The sequence below is a fragment of the Notolabrus celidotus genome, chromosome 21, assembly GCF_009762535.1.
Source record: "Notolabrus celidotus isolate fNotCel1 chromosome 21, fNotCel1.pri, whole genome shotgun sequence".
In the NCBI taxonomy this organism is placed as follows: domain Eukaryota; kingdom Metazoa; phylum Chordata; class Actinopteri; order Labriformes; family Labridae; genus Notolabrus; species Notolabrus celidotus.
In genome coordinates, this window is record NC_048292.1 from 19,272,398 (window position 1) to 19,292,000 (window position 19,603).

Here is a 19,603-nt window from a genome sequence, read left to right on the forward strand (position 1 = left end):
CCTGAAACTCTTGATTAAATTTACAAAAGTAGAAACTACATATGCTCCTGTCATCTCTAACAGCAATTTCATCCTCTTAGCATTTGGCAGTCATTATGCATAGCTTTATAACATTTATACTCTTTGTCTTGCGAAGAAACAAATGAGAAGTAAAACAGCTCTTTAGAGCCTTTTTTTTTTTTTACCACTTTGATGGTTAATATATTCAGGTTCTCCTTCCAACGTTCTACACATAATTCTCTAGGTAAATCATTTAACAGGCATTGTCAGACCAATTAAAATGTTTATTTCATTTCTCAGTAAAGTTTCAAAGGGTCTTGTCAAAGGGCAAAGACTAGAATGCTTCTGTAAGCACAGAAACAGAACGTAGCTTTGATTGGTTGCTAGTAGTGGGCTAGGTAGCCAGTAGCATTTATTCTGGTTGTAGGCTCAACATAAAAAGTTGTATGATATGACCTGGTCAACGTACAAAATTTGTACTTGACAAGCTATTATATCAGTTATTCAACTGATAATGACGGTACACTACATACATAATATCCATTTCAGCAATAGCCATCTTGGTGTATTGCCATTATAGCTTGACCCACTGGTGACTGACCTATCTTAAAACTGTTAAGGTGCAGTGTGTAGTATTTAGTGGCATTTAGCAGAGCAGACTAGGTAGAAATGGAATATAATATTCATGATACAGGTCGGACAAACCAGTCATGAGTGGCCATCCAAAATGCACCAGTTGATGTAGATGAAGATGGGGAAGAGAGTGCTTGTTATTGTCAGCAAAAGATTTAGTATTGATAGGAATTGTACATAATAGTAAAAGCTTCACAAATTGTCGTGCCTAAAGTCTCTACAAGTAGTATGGGAGGTAGAGCCTTTAGGACCCTCTCAAATGGAATCATCTACCAGTCAGTTTCCAGAAGGCGGACACCCTCTCTACTTTTAAGATTAGGCTTCAAACTTTCCTTTTTTATAAAGCTTATAGTTAGAGCTGGCTCAAGCTTGGACCAGTTCTTAGTTGTGTTGCTATAGGCTTAGACTGACACACTGGGATCCTATCCCAACCCACCATGACTTTCTTAACTCTCCCAGTCCCATTAAAGTTACTAAATATAGACCTTTCTGGAGTCACTGAGCTCCATTGTCTCATAGGTTACTCTGAATCTCTGCCGTAAACATCCTGCTGCTGTGGACGTTCCAGACTCCAGCTTCTAAGGATGTGTGGGACTCCAGAGGCAACAGCTACTTCTACAACTAATACTATCTGTCTCATTACTATCATCTCTCTCTCTTAATCCCCTCTATCCCTATTTCCAACCCCAACTCAGTCGAAGCAGATGACAACATGAGTCTGGTTCTTCTCAAGGTTTCTGCCCGTTAAAGGAAGTTTTTCCTTGTCGCTGTAACTAGCTAAATACTGCGAGGTGCAATGCTCATGGTGGATCAAGATGAGATAAGATCAAGTCTTCTCAGTAAGAGGGGACTGAAACTTATCCTGTCTTGATGTTGGGTATTTGTTAATCATTTAACATAGAGTGTGGTCTAGACCTGCTATGTTTGTAAAAGCGTCTTGAGAATACTATTTATTATAATGTTGTGATTTGGGGCCATACAAATAAAGGTCAATTGATTGATTGATTGATGACAGATCGCTGACAGGTTCGTGGGCAAGGAAGCATTAAAATCTAGAATTTTACAGCTAGATATCGCTAAATATTCCTATTTCTACACACTGCACCTTTAAAAGACAGAAAAAACAAAAAACTAGAACCTGACTGTAGCGGCCAATTCTTACTAGCTACATATGTGCTCAACTGCATTTGAACAGTGATAGTATTGTTGCTAGACATGACTCTGTATGTAGCCGGATTTTCGACTAACAATACTGTTATCACAAACTTTGATGTTAGGCATGAAAATCTGAGGTTTATTATTTTAATCTTGTTAGCATGACTTGAGTTTCTTATTTCTTAAAACATAAGAAGAAAGAAGAACAGTCCAGTTTTCATAATTCCTAAGTCAAAAGAAATTCAAACTGGATTCTGAAGAAAAATGACAAAAAAGTTATTTCTAATAATAGACCCACATATTATTTTTTACTTCTGTAAACATGATTGTAGGCAAAATATAGCAGATCAAAAATTTGGCAAAAGAAAAGTAAAAAACAGACGAAAAAAATAAATTCCAACATTATACATTCTGTTTTATCTGAGTGCAGGCTTGCTAAGGTCTTACAGGACCCCCAACAGTTGATTTCCAAAGTTAACAGATTGCACAAAGCTTCATATAAAAAGCTCAAGGACTACATACAATCACAAAGTGACACATGGCTAATTTCTTTACCAGGTTCACCAACATGAATTCAACCATTCGAGAATCGATGGCTAGGAAGTTTTCTTTTCTGTGGGAGACCAAATTATGCCTGGTAAATACATGGATGTCAACAACAAACATAAAAATTAACAAAACAAAACAAAGTCTATCTTTAAATACTTTGAAAATTTAATAATAATGTAATTATTAAAAATGGTCCATTGTCTTTATGACAATTTCATATCCAGTCTAGTTGTTTCTAACAGGAAAATATAAAAAAAACTATAAAGTACTGAAAAAGAGTCCACGACAACTTTAATCCGGTGGGTAGATAACAGAAAAAAACCCTCTGTTCTGTTTCGTTTCGTTTTTCTTACTTAAGAGAAGGTCACACAAGTGAATAAGAGTCTCTCTTATTCTCCTGTATCCCTCTTTCCAACCCTAACTCGGTCGAAGCAAATGGCTGTCTAAAATGAGTCTGGTCCTGCTTGAGGTTTCTACCTGTTAGATGGATGTTTTTCCTTGCCGCTGTAACTAGCTAAATACTGCAAGGTGCAATGCTCATGGTGGATTAAGATGAGATAAGGTCGAGTCCTGTCAGTAAGAGGGGACTGGATCATATCCTGTCATGATGTTGGGTCTTTGTTAATCATTTAACATAGAGTATGGCCTAGACCTGCTATGTTTGTCAAAACAATCTGAAATAAATCCATTAAACCCCCATCAAATCTCCATTCATTTAACGGGACATATTAAAGCATTTGGTGTGGTCTGGCATTATATGTTTTCGATTGAAACCATCCTGTGAAAGCAAACATCAGTCTTATTTTTGTTTATGGCATCTTAAAAAAAAGCAATGCTGAAAATAATCTTTCTACTCTAGATATTTAGCCAAACAATGTTCAGAATAAAAAGAGTCTACTTATAAATCATCTGATGGCAGGGAAATGAAACCAATTTGTCTGGTTTGATAGAAAGAGAAACATGAGAATTAAAAAAAGTCATGTTTTATAACCCATGACCCTAACTTTAGGACAAATACTTGTTTAAAAAATGTAATGCAGGAAATCTGCGACCATGTACCTCATACAACAACCTCATACAACAGATTGTTTATGAAAGTGAGATCACTCAATTACATTTAGATTTTAAATTCCAAAATTTAAATACAGCCAAAACAATTTAAAATTCCTTTGCCAGTAGTCAGAAAGTGATTTTTAGACTTTTATTTAGTGTTAATATGAAGTGTCAAGACCACATTTGTGCTTCCCCTTGCCCAGGACTTCCACCATATCCGTGTACGTGCTGCCTCATCCGTCAACACACATCGGTTGCGTTTTCAGAACGCTGCACGGAGCAGGGCCGCCGGACAGCTGAAGTCATGTGACTGGGGTTTCCCCGCAGTAATTACTGCATTATTACATATCCGACTCCTCTCCTCATCCATGTTGTCTTTATCAACCTCTGAAAACCTCTGACCTGTTGACCTGTCTGGCTCCACTCATCATGACAGTTTGTTGTTGTAGTTAGTGAAAAACAATCTGTCGATAACACAGTTTTATTCTGAAAATGAACTGGATGCTTTAATGTTGTTTTGGTGACTGACTTCCTGTCCCGCTCCATCTGCTCTGTTGAGATTTATGCCTTGTGCTCCGGCATCTGGCAAAATAAAAGTCAAAACGCAACGGAGTGGATCCAGTGGGAGTTAAAACATTGACTAGAATAGAAACCTATCAACTCCGGTGGACAGATCGGAGACGGATCAAACACGGATGCGGTGGAATTTTCCCGTTAGACTAGTGGAGAGTGATCTCTGCTGGCAGCTGCTAGTTTAACAACTATAAGTTATGTCTGAAAATTAACTGGAAGTTTAATTTTTTTCTTGGAGCCTGACTACCTGTCCCTCTCCATCTGCTCTGTTGAGATTGATGCATCATCCTCTGGCATCCGGCAAAAATAGAAGTCTTACATACCTGATTCGGAGAGCTCCGGCGTGACGGATCAGAGACGCAGCTGGAATACAACAGAGCGGCTCCAGTGGAAGTTAACACATTGACTAGAATAGAAACCTATCAACTCTGGTGCCGTGATGGATCAGAGACAGTCCGGACACGGATCCAGTGGAATTTGGCCGTAAGCGCGCTCCCCTTATACAGAGGCTTTAGTCCTTGTCGCAGTGATCGCAGGTTTGACTCCTGGCCTCTACCATTTATATCATCCCCCACTCTCTACTTCCCCACTTTTCCTGTCTCTCTCCAGCTTTCCTATCCACGTTTATGGTGAAATTTGGATGTTAGACTAGTGGAAAGTGACCTCTGCTGGCAGCTGCTAGTTTTTGCAACTATAAGTTGTGTCCTATGGTATTTATTTTTTGTCCAACTCTGACATTGGATTCTAGCTGAAGTAGAGCATCGAAGGATTAGTATCAACATAATTATCAAAAATTCCAGTTGACGTCCTGACAAAGTGCAGGGAGAACCATTGAAGACAAAAATACCCCCTATATATGTACAAATTGTGCCTTGAAATGAGATAAATATACACAGGAGTCTATTTTCTCCATTGTGACAAAGCTCTAAATGGCAGTTAGTGTTTAAACCATCCAACATTGTGCTCTTGTGCCAGACCTAATCACTAGATCCGGTATCAGTAGAGCTTCTCTCCAAAGGCAGTTTGTTACAAGAGAAAGGCAATGTTGAGAGAAAAAGGAAAATAATTTCATTACTTGGTTCACAAATGCAAACACTCATAAACAACAACACTGATACAGAACTCAGTGTACATTTTCTATAGGTCAGAACACTAAAAACACTTTAGCTGCACATATGTTGCCTACAAAGAAAGGGAAAATCAGGAATCAGTGCAGCAGCAATGTAAACTAGGAGAAAGGCTCTGTGTTCATGACATTATGATCTCAGCTGCTATAGATAAAAACCTGACCATTCATACCTGTATCTTCTTACTATTTGAGCTATTCCAGATTGCAACAATCATCCAGTTCATTGTGTAAATACTTAAACATTAACATTTGTCTTTGCAGTGATTTGAAAAATAAAACTTATGTATTTGTTTCTATAGATATCTGCCAGTTTAAAGGACTTCCCTGTTTATGTTCTAATTTATGTTATTGATCGGACTTGAATGATGATTCAAATCGACCACAGTCGAAGTCAACCCACTAAAGAATAAGAAAATGGAGCATTCAGGAGCCTTCTTTTGGGCCACACAAAAACAAGTCAGGTGGGAGAGGAAAATCAACCTTGTTCCAATTTCTTTAAACAATACAGATACTTCATCATCCTAGAGCCGGTTAAGGGCCAGTTGTTTATGTTCTGACAACTTCTCTAAGTGTGTCATGTAACTCAGTTCATACTACACGTAACAAACACCCACATGTCCCTTCAAAAATGTTCAAATCACTAAAAGCAGGCCTATGACCATCAGTGAAGTTGACCACCTGAGGACACAAAGGAGTGGGATCTTGAAAAGCATCGTCCAGCTTCTCAACCCCAGTTTGTTAATCTGATGGTGGGATGTAGGCTGGTCAGAGCTCTGTACTTGCCGGTGGTTTGGTGGTGGTCATGATCTTCATGTACTGGGTAAAGATGGCCTCAAAAGCCTCATCTCTGTGGATCATAGCACCAAACACCAATGGCTGGAGGAAACACAAATCATTGGCAGTTAATATTTATACCTTGCAAGGTAATACAGGTATGATCTTAAGTAGTACAGCTATGATCCCAGTTCAAATTGGGGTCTTGGCTTGTCTCACCTTGTTGAGATTGTATTTCACATAACAACCCACTCACCTGGTGCATCATGCCCACTCAGAATGGATTTTTTTTCATTTGACAGGGGCTTTTTAATACCTTAATTTGTTTATTACCACATTTTTGATAGCATCTTATAATTAAAATAATATTTCAAGTCATTTAAAGTCTTCTACTTTTACCTTATCTCAAAAAAGCATCTACCCCCTCTCCCTGAAGTTGATTTCATCCAAAACTAGCTTGAAGAAAAATTTGAGCCTCATTCGCCAATCGTTCTTCAGAACAAGTTTTTTCTTAAACCCACTTACAATGTTTTTAATAAGATTCTGACACTCTCCAAAGTTCTTATCTGGGATTTGTTCGTAGCTAAGAACAAAATCCAAGAACACTCAAGCGCACGCTTACAAACAATTGAGAGCTGACATGTCAGAGTAAGATTGTTGGGTGCTTCCCTTCATTTAGCACTTTAATTTTATTAAGACTTTTATAAATACATGCTTTAATCTACTTTTATTTCAATCATGCAATGTTTATTTGAAACTACAAAATGTGAAATTAAGAATACATAATATTCAATCAGGTAAAAAATATATATATTTATAAGAATCAGATCAGAGCTTTACTAACCAGATGTAGACCTACAAACATGAAGCATGAAATATTAACCTGATGTACAAGATGACATAAGTTGATAATATAGGCTACAGTTATATCTCTCCCTCTCTTTCTTGAGTCCCTGAGCTCCCTTGTCTCGTAGGTTCCTCTGAGTCGCTGCGTAGACGACCTGCTGCTGCTATGGACGTGCTGGACTCAAGCGGCAACAGCTACAACTACTACTACTACTACTACTATCCGTCATCACTTTCTTCGCTCCCTCTCTCTTATTCTCCTCTATCCCTCTTTCCAACCCCAACTCGATCGAGGCAGATGACTGTCTAAAAAGAGTCAGGTTCTGCTCGAGGTTTCTGCCTGTCAAAAGGATGTTTTTCCTTGTCGCTGTAACTAGCTAAATACTGCAAGGTGCAATGCTCATGGTGGATTAAGATGAGGTAAGATCGAGTCCTGTCAGTAAGAGGGGACTGGATCTTATCCTGTCTTGATGTTGGGTCTTTGTTGATAATTTAACATAGAGTATGGTCTATACCTGCTATGTTTGTAAAAGGGTCTTGAAATAAAGTTGTTGTGATTTGACGCTATATAAATAAAGATTGATTGAAGTAATATATGATGAAATGAAAACTTATTCTCACTGAAAGTAACTCACCTTTATACACGGGTATTTAACGACTAATCTGTCACATGTCAATCATTTTACAGTCACAGCCTTTAGAATAAGGTCACTGTCTAATTGTATAATTAAATGGACAACAAGTTGAGAAAAGCCTGTCTCAGGAAATTTTCCTGCATTTGAGATCAAACTTTTTATTTCACTTCCTCTGCTGTTCGTTCTTTTCTGGTTACAGCGCAGCGTTTCTGAGGAAGGCGTTCTTTGAAAGAGTGATATCAGCAAATATATTTGTTTATATTCACTGCTGAGGCTATAAAATAGTATCTAAAAAATCTGCTTGTTTGTGTTTCACTTCAAGCAGCACTACCTCCATTTCAGATCATTAAACCAATGTTTTACTTGGGGGTGTGCGATTGGTTTAAATCACAGACTGCGTAATTAATGGACATAGTATCTGTGACGTCACCCATCTGTTTCTGAAGCGCTGTTTTGAAGCCAATTGTCGGTGGGAGCTTTAATGGAAATGCTGTTGTTGTTTGCTGGCATGAAAAAGTATAGACCTCGAATAGAAATGTTTTCATAATGCATTTCAAGGGGGAAAACAAATGGTCTTGTATTAAGACTAATACAGCTATTAATTGTTATTTATAGAAGGCGGCGATAGGAGTGGCAGTATCATTATGGGGCGCTCACACCAAATGCGAATAAAATCATTGAATGAATTACATGTAATGTCAATGTAAAGACATGAATAGACGTGAGTAGTGGTCTGGCGATGCGAATGACGCAAATTCCTTGACGAGAATAATTTGCAAGAGTTGAAATATCTGAACTCCAGCAAATCTATCGCGGCCAATCAGCGTGCAGATCACCCGGTGACGTGTGGACCAGCAGAGATTCATTCATCTGGAATATATGGGACTCTTTGATTCTATCTCTGTACAGCTTCCCCAAATTCTTTGACTCTATCTACTTTTTATGGGATCAGGAATAAAAAGGAGCTCACTTTGAGGAAAGAGAGTGAGGAGGATTATCTGCTGAGTTGTGAAAAACTTTGTGTGTCACTTGAATCCTGCTATGGGTTGTAGTAGGAAGGTAGCTCCGCCCCCTTTAGCATAACCGGCTTCCCCATTTAATGTCCGAGAGCTCAACCTTGTTTGACAACAACAAGCTGGTTTGTCACCCCCCCCCTTGCGAAAATTAGCGTTTGGCACTTGTGTACATGTGATTTTGACGTGCGAATAGAGCGAGTAAACACAAAACATTCTCGTGCAAATAGCGGTGATTGTTCGCGTCTGGTGTGAACGCGACATTATACATCATGTCCTGGTTGCCCCTACTTGTGTTCGTGCATGGGCAAACATGCCATGCCGAAGCCTGCCTTTTCCGACCATGCTAGGGCCAAGGAAGTGTACTGTGCTAAGCACAAAATGCAGCACTCGCACTAGTCAAACAAACTTGACTTAAGCAGATGAGATGGGATTTGTTGCACTAATCCTCTTTCCATTCAAATGCAAAAGATAACAGAATTCGACAGACATGAAATCATAGTTTTGCATCAGCAAAGGCACTCTCAGGCGAAATCAGCAAACAGGATACTTAAGATGTGCTATTCAAGCTAGAAATCTGAAGAATCAGGTGAGGTCAAGGACAAAAAGAAAGAGTAGAAGACCAAGAAAACTTTCAAAATCTGATGAGAAGTTTCTAAGAGTTGTTTTGAGAGACTAGAAGACATCCAACATAGACTTGGCTCATCATCAGGCATCTGGCATTCAATAGAATGCCAAGTTTACCCTTCTACAGTCTGAAGAAGCTTGATCAGGAACGGCCATTGTGAAAGAGTAGCAGTCAAGACTCCTCTTTTTCAGAGAGGGAACAGTGTGAAAAGGCTAAGATATGCTAAAGCTCACAAGTATTGGAATCAATTGAGTGACAAATCCAAATTTTATTGCTGTGACAAATCCACGTTTGAAAGTCTTGGGTCATATCACAAAGAATATGTAGTTGTAGTTGAAGAGAAACATGGTTGAGGACATGGTTTGGAGCTGCATATCCGCTAGTGCTGCTGGTGATATCGTCCGAATTAATGGGATCATGAATGCTGAAAGGTACAGACAGATCTTAATTCATCATGCCATTCCTTCTGAAAACCACCAAAGTCGGTATGGTTTTGATTATCAGCGTGACGACGATCCAAAGCACACTGCACATGCAGTGAAATCGTATTTTGAGGGTAAAACAGCTGACACCAACAGTCATGGATTGGCCTCCACAGAGTCCAGACCTGAATGTCATTGATGCATTATGGCTTCACCTGGACAGAGAAAAAAATACAAGACAGCCCAGATCTGAAGGAGAACTCTGGGAAGTGCTCAGAGGAGCCTGATATAAAATACCAGCATTGGGTTGCACCAGCTGTACGTAAGTTCAAACGTAACTTAGTTTGAACTTAATTTCTAATTCAGGATGGAGTTTACACTCTTCTAACGCTTTGGGCGTTGCACCAGCTGACAGTTCCAAGGTAGGCATAAGTTACATCTTAAATTGAACACCTAGCTCTGAGTAGGTTTAAGTCCCCTAAAACTGTATAACACGCAAAACAGTGCCCTCTCGATACCTCTTAACATGTATCACATGCAAAAAAATGCCCTTTTGATGCCCCTCAAATGCATAAAGCATAAAAAAGCACCCTATATAATGTATATAAGGTAAAAAAAAAAGTGCCATATGGATACCCATTTAGTTCATTATGTTATGTTAGTTATTTACTATGATCAATTATATAGAAATAAATAAATAGTGTTTTCCTTTTCCATAATTCCATTTCCAGGTCACATTAATATTCACCAGAATGCAGGGAATTAAGTGTTAGCTACTCAATATGTTCTGTGGGTCGACCCCCCAGACCCCCCTTTTGGTAACACTGCTTCAATACATTTAAATTTACCCTAAACTGTGAATGCCAGGTGTTTGAAAGGAGGTGCCCCCTTTATTTGTATTCACCCCTCCCCTTCATATAGCCTGAGTACACCACTGCCTGCGACACTATTTTGATAAGGTTTTGATGTTGTGATCTACTATTTAAGATGAATCTTAAGTCTCGTAGGTGCAACCAAACAATGACACAAGTTACAAACTAACTAGTTTCAACGTATGGTTTAGCGAGGACTTGACACCCTAACTTAGAACACAACTTATGCAGAGCTGGTGCAACAGGCCACTGGAGTTTACCTAATAAAACTTCAAGACATGTGCTGAGAACAAAGGTAGGTCACAGTAAATGTTGACTTTTGCTTGTAGAAGCCATTTTTTTCCTGATAATTATGGGATTTAAAAATGTGTTCACATTTTGCTTCTTTCTAGTTGTATCTTAACAGAGAGACAGATAAATAAATATGGATTGTCATGGTCGAACTTTTGCAAAAAACAACAAAACTTGTTGTGCCTTAACACTTTTGCACAGTAAGAGGGAATTTTTTGAGTTTTTCCAGAGTTACAAAAGACATAGAATAATACAACACTGATGTTTTTCTCGCTACTCTCTTCAACACTCATCATACAACTCTTAATAGAAAAATAAAATGTCTGTAGTCTGTACCTTCTGTGTGGAGGGAGTGGCAATAGAGATGCCCATACCACTTCCTGGTAGGACTGACAGCACTTTGTACTAGAGAGATTCAGAGGGACAAAAAAGGTGACATTTGAGTTTATCATTAATATTTCAACAGTATTCAATAAAGCATATACATTTACATCTGATATAAATGACATAAAGGGAATACCTTCTGAATGTCAGTGATATCCACAAGCTTGATAACTTTGTTTTTCTTCGAAGAGCTGGATTTGGAGCTGGAGCTTTCAAAGCACAGGTGACTGATGGAAGAGAAATTACAAAAGAATAGGCGGCTCAGTAAGTTGTCATTCATTTTGCTTGCTTGCTTGTTTTTCTCAGCTTATCGTTTCACTTCATGCCAGTTCTATTTGTAACAAGGTGAAGAAACTGAAGGATCAGACATCCTCTCAGGTGGAAGGGCATTCCTTTCTATAATTAATGTATTTTATCAAGGAGTGCAGGTTATACATACTTATTCACTTTCAATGTACATGGTCTTATTCTAAACATATTGATGTAGGGGAGAACGGGGTTGGTTGTCACACGGGTTGGTTGGCACACTCATTATATCTTGCCACCAGAAGGCACTGTCTCTCAGATTGGGATATGGACATTTCCAGAATTAGGATCAGAGCTCACCTACATAGTCTTCTCTGGAGTAAGACAGCTGGACTTAAGGTGAGACGACTTTGTGTTTTTCATGTCAAATTGTAAATATTCAGCTCCTCAGTATTTTCCTTCTAGGCTTTTAAATGATGGGTTTATAACAAAACAAGTGTTACCCTTACAAAGTGTGAGGGGAGAGCTATAGTTTAGATTTTTATTAGCTAGCTAAGTAGTTGTTAGATGGTTGTTAGCCTTGATGCTAGCAAAAAATTCCAGTTGGGGTTGGTCGTCACATTCTCTTTGGGGTTGGTTGTCACATGTAACAACCAACCCCTATGTTGGCAAAATCATGCATGGTGAGATTAGTTGGAGTGCGCAGACCCTTACCATCACTGTAACTCAGACAGTGACTGCATGTAGCCTAGTTGAGTAGGCCATTATTGTTCAGCCTATTTGTTTTGTTCTTTATGCTGTTATATAGGCTGGCCTAAAGATATTTTTCCTGTTCATGTTCCTTGCTCATTTTATGTTAAAATGCATTAAGTTATGTAGGCCTATCACTTGTCAGTGCAATTAAACTTTCAAATTTAGTTATGCCTTCTTTCCTTTTTTAAAAGATTTTTCCCATTGAAATACCATTGTGACAACCAACCCCATAGTGTGTGACAACCATCCCCATGATGGGGTTGGTTGTCACAATGTGTCAGAGTGTCTTTGATAGTGAATTTCCTTTTTGTTACAATGAGTTGGAAAATGAGAGGGATACACATTTCAAACCAACACTTTAAGCTTCAATTTAATGTAGGGATGACTATTGAAAGATGTTTTGATGATGAGCAATCATCAAAACAGTAAAAAGTGTGACAACCAACCCCGTTCTCCCCTATTTGGTTCAAAACTGCAGCTGGAACATATGATTGTAATATTCCCGCTCATTAGTTTTGTTCTAATTTTTGGCTCCAACCCCTTCCCTCCCATGAACAAAGAGCAACGATTAAACAAATGCCGAAAATTATAAAATGACGTCAACAATGACAGTAATAATAAGGCTTAAATTAACATGAAATTGACAACAACAGTTGAATTTAGTTAAAAAGTACTAGATTATAAAAAGGATAGCAGTAGAAAGAAAGACTAAGGCTCACTGTAATGAATTAATTAAACTATGTTAGAAAGGGTTCATCAGAATGACCTCTTACCTCCTCCCTCATCTTCCCCACTTTTAGAAAAACATGATGCCACTGAGAGATAGAAGGGGGCTTGGTAGACTTTTAATGGTCGAGGTAGATGGCAGTCTAACATGAGTCTGGTTCTGCTCGAGAATTCTGCCTGTTAAAAGGACATGTGTCATTGCCACTGTAACTAGCTAGATACTGTTAGGTGCAAGGCTCATGGTGGATTAAGATGAAATAAGATCGAGTCCTGTCAGTAAGAGGGGACTGGATTTTATCCTGTCTTGATGTTGGGTCTTTGTTAATAATTTATCATAGAATATGGTCTAGACCTGTTACGTTTGTAAAAGGGTCTTGAGATAACTTTGGTTGTGATTTGGTGCTATACAATTAAAGATTGATTGATCCAAATCGATGGAATAAAAAGGGATGTTTTTAATTGGGTACAAAACATATAACAGGTCATCAGCAAATAATGATAGTTTGGATTCTTTACTGCCACTACTCACTCCCCTATATGGTGGGGAAGTCCGAAGTGATATTGACAAAGGTTATCTCAAATGGGAATAATAAAGGAGAGAAAAGGCGACCCTGTCTGCATGAAAATACCCAAATCTTATCTTATAGTATATACACTGTCCTGTGGTGAAGCGTATGGAAGGAGAGTCCAATAAATTAATATTGTTATTCTTGTTAAAGCCTAATTTGTTTGATTACAGCAAAGAGGTATGGTAAATCTACTTGATCAAATGCTGCCTCTATGCAATAATGGCTTACAGAAGTTCTTCAAGTTTTTTTCATATGTAGGTTCTCACGTTAGGGGCAGTCTTTTCTTACTAGTATAGAAAGAGGAACGAGAGCTAGACATTAGTAATCAGGAATTAACAGATAAACACAAGGTATGAGCGCTCAGTCAAGAAACCCACCCCACTTGCTCTTTACTGATACATTTGGTAGCCTACTCCATGATTCCTGTTGCCCCCGAAAGCCTGAGAAAGAAAGGACAGATGGGCAGCGAGAGCCAGCACATCCCTAGGGTTATCAAGTGGGCTCCTCCCTTCATGGATATTTTGTTTAGTTAGGCCCACAGCACCTTGGAGAGGCTAAACAGTTAGCTCTGGAGTCCCAGAGCAACCCCCTCCATGTCCATCTTATGCACTAGCTGAACACCCCAACCTGTACAGTATTGCCATGTTCTACAAACCCAGGCTCTGTACATGCAAGCTCCAGGTAGTGACAATACTGATACTACCTTCTTTACCACCCAACACACAACAAGAAGAGTCGGTAGCTAGATATTAGAAGATGGGGGGGAAGCAGAGCCAAGATGAGATACCGGTCTAGGCTATAACTCATCCCTGCTGGTCTAGGCTTGTGTGCTCTACCTCCCCCTAGTGAATATTTCCTAATAATCAAAGTTGTCACCCTCTCCTCCCCTCCACAACTCCCTTAAAAGGAACTTTTTTTTCCTACAGGCAGTGAAAGATTTCATTATCAAAGATTTGATCCTGAGTGCAGATGTCCCTCTTACTTCTCTGTGACGTAGAGCACACCATTCCTGATGTAGTCTGTGGGCATCTTCCTGTCTCTGTTTATGAGGCAACATCTCCAGCCATTCTCACAAACTAAGAACACACAGGAAAGAATAAAGGGAAAAATAGAGGTTTCAATACATGTGAAAACTGAAAATGTATACATGGTACACCTGTTTTAAAGTAAAGTAGGAAAATCAACCTGAATGACAGAGACAGATGTTTATTATATGCTTCATTAAGTCCCCTCACCGGCCAGAGGACGCTCTGACTCCTGCAGATTGAAGATCTCATGAAAGGCACCCTTTTTGGTGCTGTGGGTGCGACTTGTCTCTTCCTCTCTGCTTACACCGCATGGAACAGTGGTGAGGGTGCTCCGAGAAACTACTGGTTGAACCTGGGGGGGGGGGATTGAAGAAACAAAGAAAAAAATAAAACAGACAAGATGATGGGAAATTGGAATTCAAAGAAAATAGCCATGGAGAAGACAAAAAGGAAATGTGGGAAATGTTTTCAAGGGCATGAAGACATGGAAACAAAAATGGAGAAATATTTAAAATCAAGTAACTATATAACATGTGATACAAAGCTTTCCTAGAGAAACTGAGATGAGGTGAAAATATTTAAATGTTTTTTACTCTCAGGATGCAGCAAGCTAGACTGTCTTGTGAAAGCATAGGGTGAGGTCATCTTTTAAGTAAGAGACATACCAATAGTTTATTTTTAAAAAACACTTGTTAGTTTAAAACCAAGTAAAAAACGTAAGCTTAAGGCCACAGGATCCTTTTGATATTCAATACTCTCTATTTCAGTTTTCCAGTCATAGTAGTTACAGACATTTAAGAATATTTAATAAACCAAAGAACAATTACATTTCAGGGTTCCACATTACTTTGATAGAGCTGAAATCAGATCATAAATTGCAAAGAGGCATCTCCATTTTAACTTCAGCTATTTGCTTAAAGCTTTTTAAAGGTGTCGTGTGGAGAAATGTATGTATGCATTAGCTACATCTAGTGGTCCAATTCTAGAATGAATCACTCCTTCCTAACCCTTTGCGTCACCCAAGCAACAGTGGCTGCGGAGGACCAGTAGTTCTCCCGAAAATGGCAACTATTTATCCGACATCGTGTTAACGCCGGACAGAAGACTAAAAGACGTTATTAAACCATTAGGACATCCTCAGGTCTCAGACTGAGGTATCAGATCTCAGATGAAAATGCATCATGTCTCGGGACAATGATTTGTTTTATTCTGAAGCTAACACATGAAACATCGTTAGTGTATCTCAGCTTGAGAAGGGAAAACAGTGAATGAAAAAAAGGAAAACAAAGAACGTCATAAAGACTTGTTTCCTTGATCCAGCTTTTGTTGTGTTTACCAAAAGCCAGGAGTTGTGCTCTGCTTCAGTCACAAGATTTGTCACATATTCTCCAACATATTAACAGCGCACATCAGCTACTGATGGTTTGTGCTCATCTGAAACAACTGATTCCCTTGAATTCAAGTCAGGAAATACTCAACCATATTTAGTGATAGTTTCTATAAGCTCAGCCTTATTTACCATTCCAATGCAGCCTACTATGACACTTCACTTTATAAAAGGTAAATACTTTTTAATGTTAGCAATCTAACCCACAAAGCATGGTTAAAAATACACTTTTTGAGGTTTGCAGAACAAAATAAATCATTTATTTCTGAAGCCGTTTAGTCTAAAGCCATTTCTTCTGAAGTCTGACTCATGGCGAAGGTTTCCCGGAGACACGATGCTTTTTCATCAGAGGTCTGACACCTCACTCTAATATTTACCCCGCAGAGTACGGTATGTTTACACTGTACATAAGCCTAAGCATAACCAGTTGTTCTGTGAGTGGGCGACACAAACCGAAACAACGTTTCTTTCCAATGGCTATACAATTTAAAACAAATAAACATTGTTACAAGAAAGTATCAATATCAATACACATTATTATGCGCTAAACAACAACAACAACCACTCGCTCTTCTTCTCTGCCGGTCTTTCAAGGTGAATTTCTGGACCGGCAGCTTGGCACAGAATAACAAAACTCATTTTGCTGTTTTTGTCTGTTCTGTCCGTTGTGTGCTGCTGTAGAAACATGATGGCAGCCTATGTCATAACACCCGTGCCACATTTAAATATACATACCTATTCTAAATTTATAATAAGAGAACTTTAGTTTTATAAAGGTGATATTACACACATTTCAACATAGTTCTAAATATTATTTCCAATTTCCACAAAATCTGTTCTGCTAAAATGCTGCTAAAAACTTCTAACTTCTACACAATGCACCTTTAAGCATGTACAGTATGTGAATGGATCTAAAATGTCTATCATTTGGGATTCTTGATAACAATTTCTTTGATAAAGAAGATTTTCAAGTAGGTGTTGACCATGGCATTTTGATCCATTCTGTCCACATACACTGATGGCTAGTACCAAGGTGTGTCACACACGGCACTCACACACACACTCTATGGTGACCTGGCATTACACCCAGGTGAAGCAGAGGAACTAAAGGGTGAAACACTAGAGTCCCTACCTTTTCAGTGCCAGAGAGCTGAGAGGGAGAGACGGCAAAGTACACCTGTGACTAGTGCCAGTAAAACACAAACACACTCACACACACACACACACACACACACAACTTCATCTCCCTTCATATGACAGTGACACACTTCAAGGTGTTCTCAGACTGTGTGTGTGTGTGTGTGTGTGTGTGTGTGTGTGTGTGTGTGTGTGTGTGTGTGTGTGTGTGTGTGTGTGTGTGTGTGTGTGTGTGTGTGTGTGTGTGTGTGTGTGTGTGTGTGTGTGTGTGTGTGTGTGTGTGTGTTCAAGTGATTTGAGATTTGTTTGTAAAGTATTTAAAACCTACTGGATGAGTTAATGAAAAGGAGGTCCAACAAAGAGCTGATTTAAATGTGTGTTTGTATTCTTTTCTACCCCCTCACCCTTCGGGACAAAGTGGCATTGGTCCTCTCTTTGAGCTGAGGGTCAGTGGGAAGGCTGTTCCACACAATGTAAGGTGTGTCGTACTTGTCCCGCAGTTTCGGACAGCTCTTAAACAGGAAGTCTATGATGAAGAACTTCACACCTGCATAAAGTCCTGTAGACAACATGGCAAGAGAGGAAGGAGACAAAGAATGAACAGAATAAACTCACGTTTATACAAAAGAATACCTCTGAGTCTGCTACGGAAGTGCTTGACTCCAGCTGCAACAGCTACTACTACTATGCTATTACTACTGTCCATCTCATCACTATCATCGCACTCTCTATTAAAATATAAACTGATTGCGCACCCCCCAGGAAAAAGTTGATTCAGTTAATTTGAAACAGAGGTAGTGCTGAATGGAGTGAAAAAAAAGCTGATTTTTAATAATAATATTTTATAGCCTCAGTAGTGAATATAAAAAAACATTTGCTGATATCACTCGTTCAAAGGTTGCTCTCAGATCTGAAGGGAAAGTCTCCTGAGACAGACAAGACTTTTCTTATCTTTTGTCCAATAACTGATACGATTGGACCGTGACTTTATTCTAAAACCTGTCCCTGTAAAATGATTGACGTGTGACAGATCAAATACCCGTGTGTGAAAATTAGTAATTGTTGGGGAGAATAAGTTTGCCTTTCATCATATATTATTATCAGAATCAGAATCAGAATCAGAATCAGAATCAGGATCAGAAATACTCAGAAATAATGCCAGTTTACCAGGTGGATGTTTGGTATCTTGCTAGAAATTAGTCTTCAGTTATTTCGGGGCATGAGTTTCATCACCATTTGCATTATAATGATTTATTGTAAGGAGTAGCATAAGAAGGGACATCTGTGAAATACTTGTTATAAATAAGACTAGGGATAGTGTCATTACATTTTTCTTGCAAATTTTTAAAATCTACACAACTCCCAGCACTAAAGAGTCACTCTTTGTACAATAAACAGTAATTACTTATAATAACAGAGAGGTATGCCAGTAGCATGCCTCTCTGCTTCTCTCTGGTGGATGAGGGGGGACAGTTACACAGGGTAGTATCAATGCATCTGTTCTTGTATAGTGGATGTAAGCAACTGCAATCAACAAGGACCAATGTTGTACTTACTGTATGTGAACAGCATAAAGAAGTTTGTATGTGTGCATGTAAGTGTCTTACCCATCATAAAGCCCAGTAGTTTGTAAGGCAGGACACAGGAGGTGACGAAAGCTAACCAGAGGCAGATATAGAGCTTCCTGGTGCTTTCTGGCTGCACCCACATGAACAGGCTGACCACAAAGAAAAGAGATAGAAGATATTTAAAAAAGTGCAAGTCAATATTTCTAAATGAAGGAATTATACAAAATAATTATAATTATAATTATTGTTGTTGCTGTTGTTGTTGTTATTATCATCCCAGACTTATTTTACTTACTTCTTTATCTTCTCCAGAACATCAGACATCTTACCAAAAAGGTTCTGTTAGGAAAAGTTCAAGCAACTTAAGAATTATTACTATTTCATAATCTTTCCATATTGTTTTGACAAGTGATGGTGTGTAGTGTTGTACCTGTGCTTTTTGTGCTACATCAAGTACAAGCTGGAACTTTTCAGATACTGTGAGGTCTTCCTTTGGGGGCTCCTGCATAGAACATTGAAAAAAGTTAGCAAAACATGCATACTGTATTTACCTCCACTGATACTGGTGTTTCCTCCTGAAAAACAGAATCAGGCTGCAGTTTTACACAAAGTAGGAAGCAATCATACCATGGGTTCTGAGACCTCAGGCACAATGCTCCACTGGATCCTCCAACCTCTGGAAGACAATAAAGATATGTTTTGTTTGAATGAAAGTAGGCCATCAACCTTCTCTACAACCTTTAAATGATTGTGTTGGGGTCTTGTCCACTCTGAAGGGGTTCTATTTCCCATAACTACTTGTTAACCAAACATTATCCCGGCTACTAACTTATAAGACAAACACAGTGGCAAAAAAACTTGATTAGGAGATCATTTTATTGATTTAAATTGATTTATGTATATAGTTTTTAAAAAATAGTCCCAGTGATTCCACTGCAATTAAGGTTCATTCATTCAGCTCTCCTTCTTCTCTGAGCTTTGCAGTTCACACACCTTTAAAAAATAAACGTTTAAAAGTCACAAGTTTGAACTCTGCTGCTATCATCATCACCTCTCAAGGTTTGAGTTTGTTTGTAGCAATCGGTAACTCAAAGTCAATCTCACCTGCTCCGCTCATTGCTAGGAATTGTGGACAGGATCCAAGATGTAAATATCCATGATGTTTAGCCAGCTGCATTAGCATGCTAACCGTGACTAACGTTTTAGCCACATTGTTTTGATGCAAACAGAAA

At 38.7% G+C, this 19,603-nt stretch overlaps 1 protein-coding gene across 1 annotated transcript in view; it reads right to left on the minus strand.

Moving 5' to 3' along the window:
- Window positions 1-271: 271 nt before the first annotated feature.
- LOC117805033 (GRAM domain-containing protein 4-like) overlaps window positions 272-19,603 on the minus strand; it is a 50,550-nt gene continuing 31,218 nt past the window's right edge. The window contains exons 10-19 of the mRNA XM_034673578.1: window positions 18,999-19,047; window positions 18,802-18,873; window positions 18,667-18,710; window positions 18,411-18,520; window positions 17,208-17,362; window positions 14,487-14,631; window positions 14,234-14,327; window positions 11,094-11,184; window positions 10,910-10,978; window positions 272-5,968 (exon numbers count right to left, since the gene is read on the minus strand). Coding sequence (XP_034529469.1) covers window positions 5,858-5,968; window positions 10,910-10,978; window positions 11,094-11,184; window positions 14,234-14,327; window positions 14,487-14,631; window positions 17,208-17,362; window positions 18,411-18,520; window positions 18,667-18,710; window positions 18,802-18,873; window positions 18,999-19,047 — 940 coding nt within the window. The 3' untranslated portion in view covers window positions 272-5,857. The remainder of the gene's footprint in view (window positions 5,969-10,909; window positions 10,979-11,093; window positions 11,185-14,233; window positions 14,328-14,486; window positions 14,632-17,207; window positions 17,363-18,410; window positions 18,521-18,666; window positions 18,711-18,801; window positions 18,874-18,998; window positions 19,048-19,603) is intronic.